At 39.2% G+C, this 6,924-nt stretch overlaps 1 protein-coding gene across 1 annotated transcript in view; it reads left to right on the top strand.

The window, feature by feature from the left end:
- Positions 1 to 6,821, top strand: part of lrrc40 (leucine rich repeat containing 40) — a 32,963-nt gene extending 26,142 nt beyond the window's left edge. The window contains exons 14-15 of the mRNA XM_037114225.1: positions 286 to 471; positions 6,291 to 6,821. Coding sequence (XP_036970120.1) covers positions 286 to 471; positions 6,291 to 6,396 — 292 coding nt within the window. The 3' untranslated portion in view covers positions 6,397 to 6,821. The remainder of the gene's footprint in view (positions 1 to 285; positions 472 to 6,290) is intronic.
- The last annotated feature ends 103 nt before the right edge of the window (positions 6,822 to 6,924 follow it).

The following is a 6,924-nucleotide window of genomic DNA, read 5'->3' as shown; positions in this document are numbered from 1 at the left end:
CAGAATCCTTTTAATTGTCATTGCACAGTGTACAACAAAATTTTAGCAGTGTCTGTGTACACAACATAAAGTAAAAAGTACAAGGCATTAGTGCAATGTAAGTATAGACGTGTTTTCTGAACGAAAAGACATACGAAACACACAAAAGAAAAAGAAAAAACACGGAGCCACTGCGTCTGTGCATGCCACCATCTTGCCAGCTGATGGATCCACTGTATGTCCTGCAGTAATTCAGTCAGCTTGACTTGTACAGTTATCCACTTAGAGTCTTTGTACTGATCACAGGTTCAAGTCCTTCCCTGATGTCCTCTATCAGATGGTTTCCTTGGAGACGGTGTTGCTTAGTGGCAACCAAGTGAATGAGGTGGACCCATGCCGTCTGATCAAGTTGGTTCATCTGTCAACGCTGGATCTTTCAAACAATGACCTGCTGAAAATCCCCCCTGAACTGGGCCTGTGTACAAGCCTCAGGTATGAAGCACACCTGAGCAAAGAAAAAACTCTGCAAAGTGTCCTGAACCTTCTTCCAGCATGTGTTAGTTGTAACCCCTTTTTCCCTTAGTGTTTATAATCTACACTGAGGTCACACCCAAATAAGAATAAAACAGGTCCTAGGTTCTCAGCTAAAGATGATGAATTCACTGTGGTTCTTAATTCAGCAAGGAACTTTATCACTTGAGTGAGAAAAAGGAAAATAACTAGCGCAGTGCTCCCACTGAAAACTTACTATGCTATGTGCTAGCAAAATTATGTAAGCCCTCAAAACTCAAATAAACACGGTCTTTAGTCTTAAAGAATATTAACAATATTTAGAATATTTTTGCAACTATAAACTGCCCAAAATACGGTCATAGTTGCTTGTTCTCCGTTTGATTCCGATTGACTCTGGTGCTAGCCTACAGTGAGGAGACCCAACCAAGATGGCAGCGACCCGGGATTACGTTCCAGCACGCCATGATGCGTCTATGTATATTATGTCTGTGGTTTTGTGTTGTCACCTCGTCCACTCGAATGTCGTGTGGAAACTTCCTCGTGTCCGTGTGGTGAAACAGTCTGGTTCTCTGCCACCGAGCTAACTCCCAACACACGGCTGATGTTGGAGCTAGTGATGGAGACCACGTTGTCACGGCTCGGAAAACTTCGCCCGTCGTGTAAACTACACACACTTGACTGAGATACTTGAAAAGAGTGCTCTGACTCATTAAGTCTCTCTGGACAGTGCAATATCTGGGCTAACATCAAGCTCGAGTCTCCAAATATTAGTTTTGTGTCGGTCGCGAACGTGTCGTTCAAATGAACAAATCTTTTCAGTGAACGAAGTGAACGGGATCACTTCATGGACTGATTCGTTCCTTTCTCAGTTGAGTTGAGCTCAGCCGCGATCATGCTGGCCGGGAGTGGAACTGCTGCGACTCACACAGAGAACTGTGAGGACGTGATTCTCGTTCACGCATTGTGCTGAAAATGGTGCTGTGTCTCTCAGCCAGGGCAGAGAAGATGATTCACATTCAGTAACCATACTGCTAAAATTAGCGCTGTGTTGCTAACATCCGTAATCATTTTAGTGCATGTATACCACTCAGAGCAGCCAGAGTAGCTCCCACTAATGATTGTGTACTATAGTCCCTGAACGCACCGTCCCTCAGTAAGTGAACGTGAACCTCAGGGCTGAGTTATGAACTGAAAGTCGGATCGTTTGGCTGCTTATCAGTTCAGGGAGTTGGAGAGCAGTGAACGATTCGGTGAACAAATCTTTTGAACAAATCATTTTAATGAACAGATTCTAGAGATTCAGTTCAGTAAAAAGAACTGCCGTTCCCATCACTACCAAACATTGATGTCTTTCTCTCTCCACTGTCCCGGGGAACTCTGGGATACTTCCTCCCGCAGAAATAAACAATAGTTTATATTAAACAGGAAAAACTTAACCTTTATCATTTTTAAAGACCATAGAATACTCTTAAACAATATAGTACATGAATTACAGAGTTAATATATTAACAGTATTAATTTTAACATGACTATGGCAAAAATAGGGAGAAATGAACAGGGGATTCTGGGAAATGAAGTCCTACTCCGTCTTCTAGAAGCAATCACTAAGACTATAGAAACACAGTAAAATAAAAAATGAATGTTTTTACACATTATTAGAGTACCCTACATAGTGTTTTAACTCATTTACTGCAGTACACCTTCGGCTGCTGTCACCAGTGTTTTTGATGTAGGACAGTGACAATTCAGCTTTTTTTTTTTCCAGTGGTACAATTCAGCTTTTTCTGTGTTGTGTCCACTGCAGTCATTAGTTCAGTCATAATCATCAAATCAAATGAAATCAATTTTATTTATATAGCCCAAAATCACGATCACATTGCCTCAATGGGCTTTATGATCTGTACAGCAACAACATCCTCCGTCCTTAGACCCTCGATTCAAGTGAGGGTCACGTTGATGGGGGGAAAAAAGGGGGGAAAAAAACCCTTTTAACAGGGTAAAAAAAAAATAAAAAATGGAAGAAACCTCAGGAAGAGCCACAGAGGAGGGATCCCTCTTCCAGGACGGACAGACATGCAATATATGTCGTGTGTACAGAAAAGAGCAACAAATCACACTTTACAAGTTACATTAACAGAAAGTCTGATACAAGTTATAATCATGAGATGTAACTGACCCAAGTGGTTATTTTTTTTTTTTTGTACTTTTCCTAAGATAGTGTCATGCTCTTTAGTTCAGAGTTTAACAAAGGTATGCTATAGAAGGATTTCCCTAAAATAAACAATGTACAGCAGTGTTTCTCCTCATGATTTTGTGAGACTATACTTAAGTGAAGAATGGGAGCATGCATAAAGATAAATAGATCAATCTATGATATAGACACTTAATTTTGCTGTCAAACAAAAAATTGTAGAAAATATAACATTTTAAAATATAACGCTGAGCTTTGGCCATGATGTCTGGTGTTTAGTCCAGTCCTCAAATTATTATGCAGCTAAGGCTGTACATTAGAGATCTTTTTTCTTTTTGTAATTATCTTTTTATTGATATCAAAATACACAATACCTTCCACAAATTACATCCTGTTTAATGTCTTCTAGACATAGAATCCAATACAAGAACTCCGTGCAGGAGATGCAAAACCTGAACATACATAATCTAATTTATAATCATCAGTACAGCAGTTCTCTTTCATTTCCATTTCATTCTTACAGAGTCCTTTTCCTCTTAATGGAGGACATTGAAACCCTTATAATCATGTGAAAAAATGAACAATTTAAAGTCTGTAGCGAGAACCAAGGGGTTTGTATAGGATACAATATTATTATTCAACAAAGTCTGATGTCATTGGTGATACAAAGTCAACCCAGTTTTTCCATAAATTAAATTTACCAGATTCTAGGTGTAGAATCCACCTTTCGCCATTATCAGTACTGTTGATTGCCACCCTGATACCTTCTTAATTTGTTTAAGAGTGTCTGAGTTTTCACAATGATATCACGCAGCTCTTGAAGTATTATTCCCAAGTTTGCCATACCTTGTGTACTGTGCCTCTTCATTTTGGCTGCTCAGGCTTGCCTCTCTCACACCTGTTGACAGGGTTAGCTCTTCATCCTGATTCGTTAGCTCTGATGCTTATGTATCTTGTTCGTCATACCCTCTGGCGTCTGACTCATGTTTTTGAGACTATCTTCCATATTTTTCTCTTGTCATAATTAGTGCCCTTTCTGGAAATTTTTTACCAGGTCTTTTGTTTGCCTGTTGACACATAAATCTTTTAAAACTCAAAGTTGGCGAGCTCACAGTAAAATCAGAATCAGAATTTCCTTTATTTGTCCCACAAACAGGGAAATTTCTTCATCACAGCAGCCAAAGAACTGTATTGTAATTAACAAAAATAATAGTAAAAGAATAAACAACACAATAATAACAGAAATAGAAAGAGACTCATATACATTGTATATAAATAATGTTTTACAGTGTTAATAGTGTAATTGTTAGCAGTATGGCAGTGTGTTGTTGAATAATGATAAATATGGGTATGTGAAATTGTCCAGTTAGTGCAAAAAACAGAGAAATGGGTTAATTGATGGCATAGTGCACATGCTAGATCTATTGGGAGCAGTGCTGATTGTAAAGTCTGACAGCAGCAGGAAGGAAGGACGATACCTCTCCTTCACACACTTGGGGTGTATTAGAGATCGTGATCAGAGATCATAATGAAACTGGGTAACAGAAATCTTAATTGAAATACACATGAAATCCCCCAAAATATGAAAATATAATTAGATAATTATAATTTCAATGTCTGTGATTTATTTTATGGTTTCAATGACAAATTCAATTTTTGATACCTGTTCACTGTCACTGTTCTGGCTTCATAACAGCAATCCAAAAGATATTAACCATCCAACAGCCTTAACTTCAACTTTCATAAAATCCAGCAGGTGGCACCTTACCACAGGATTGGCTGAGAGCTGGGCATGTTCATTTATGGATTAGCAAGGAACTGCCGTGAAATAATCAGAAAATAACATCCAAATCAGAATCTAAACATGTACCCGCTTGACTGTTTATAATCATATAATCATACATATGCTGAAAGTTTCAAATGCAGCAACGGGTGAAATTTTGCTGTGCCTCTGATGCGACTCCAGAGTTGGTAACAGGGGAGCAGCATTGGCGAACTGTACCTGTGTGAATGGATAAGGCAGTGGTGCAGAGCGGCAGTGTGTTCATCAGATGGTGTTCACAGTAAACAGATCCTTCACTCAACAAAATAAAGAGAAATGTCCCACAAAGCAATGTTACAGGACCAAACAAAAGTAACATAGTAACTGGTAGTGTCTTTTTCAACTCATATGAGGAAAAAAATACTGCAGTTATATGTGGAGAAGTGTCTGTCCTCCTGTTTGTCCTCCTGTCTGTCATCCTATCTCCTGTCTGTCTTCCTGTCTGTTATATGTTATGTGTTGGGATTGAGATCCTAACCCACCAAATGTCCTAGAAAGTGACAAAGTTTTCCTCTCTAAATTACATAATTCCTATACGTATACATACAAATACATAATCACCATCAGTAAACAGGACACTGTTTGACTTTGTCACTCAAGGAAAGGGAGGCTGTTTTCTGGCTGAAGTTCACTGAAGTCTCGGTCAGAAGGGCTGACTGTCAAGATTTTTTTCAAGACAGTAACTTCAAAAACAAATAGTGGAAGGAGACAAGCAGTTGGTGAGTTCAAGTTTTTTGCCAGGGACAGATGCTATTTTTCAGGCAGAAATGTGTCAAAGAGTCGGTAGGACAGACAGGATAACAGATAGGATGATAGACAGGATGACTGACACTTCTTCATGTATAACTGCAGTATTTTTTTTCCTCATATAAGTTGCCAAAGACAGTTACAGTTACTATGTTGTGGTTACTATTTTACAGTTACTTTGGTCCTGTAACGTTGCTTTGTGGGACATTTCTCTTTGTTTTGTTGAGTGAAGGATCTCTTTAGTTATCACACTGTGCACACCATCAGACCAACAGATGGGAGTCTGCTCTGACCATTTTTGTATGTTCCTGCAGTGTGATCAGTCCAGTCCAGTTTGTTGTTCATGTGAACTCCCAGTTACTTGTAAGATGTCACCATTTCAATGTCCATTCCCTGGATATTCACCTGTGTGCAGGGTTGTCTGTGCCTGTGGAAATCCACCACCTGCTCAACGCCAGTAAGACCAAAGAGCCAAAGAGCTGTTGGTGGATTTCTGCTGGCACAGTCCACAAAGTCCTGAAAGAGTTCTCTATAGGCTCTGTCGTCACAGAAGTTTGTAGATGGCATAGGGGTTTTTAGTGGGGGAAGTCTGCGGTGTACAGGGTAAACAGGAAAGTTGCCAGTACTGTTCCCCGTGGAGCCCCTGTACAGCAGACAACATGTTATTTCTGTGATACACTGCTTTGCTACCTCTCTCCATTCTATCCCGACCCCTGCTTTCAACTGTTGAATCAGAAAGGTTAAATGGTGTGTTTACGAACAGCAACTGACAAATCTTGTATAATATACCTGAATGTTTCCCCCCAAAATACAGCGAATATCAGTGCTTTTTAATGTAAAGGGGCCTTTCTCTTAGCACCGGCTGTCTTGTTAATGTACATTAGGCCAAATATGTGGTTTAAGATTTGTTTGTTTGTTTTAAGTTTAAAATCTTTGTGGAAAAAAGAATCATTGAGTGGATGTTCAAAAATCAATAATTGTCAAATGTGGGAGAAAATCCAACCCACTTCATAAACTGAAGCTTGTGTTGTCCTACAGGTGTCTGAGTCTGGAAGGGAATCCTTTCCGTACTCCCAGAGCAGCCATCGTGACCAAAGGAACAGATGCAGTGTTGGAGTACCTTCGCAGCCGAATGCCAACATGACCATGACCCCTGACATTAGCTGAGACACTTTCACTGCCATAATCAACACTGATCTTTTTTTTTAGCACAGACCTCTTAAAACAATATATCAACTGCAAGTTATCGATGTAAACCAAATTAAGTTTTGTCAGCAAACTGTTGGCAATTATGCATGTGTTCCCTTTTAAAATATAATTTTAAAAAATAGATATCATTTATGAATATCATTTAAATAAATGATTGATATTTAGTTGTCTTTGCCCTGCCTGTTTAGTCAAGTGACCTGTGGTTTACTGACCTTTTATTATCCATCATATTCTAAGTTGAATCAGAATGGGGGACTGATGCTGTTGCATAACATGGTTCATGTGCCTCTTTCTTTAATGTCTTTCTTCAGTGACTTGTTTATAATTAAATCAACCATAAACTTTATGGAATCACCTATACTGTGTGTATAACTGCTGTGTAATTTCAACCTAAATGTGAGCTGAAGGTAACCTCACACTGACACCAGGTGGGAGTGATCTCATCCCTTTGGCTTGAGGTTTT

Source organism: Acanthopagrus latus, chromosome 11 (assembly GCF_904848185.1).
Source record: "Acanthopagrus latus isolate v.2019 chromosome 11, fAcaLat1.1, whole genome shotgun sequence".
Taxonomy (NCBI): domain Eukaryota; kingdom Metazoa; phylum Chordata; class Actinopteri; order Spariformes; family Sparidae; genus Acanthopagrus; species Acanthopagrus latus.
The sequence above is the reverse complement of the archived record's forward strand: the minus strand, read 5'-3'. Positions and strand labels throughout refer to the sequence as shown.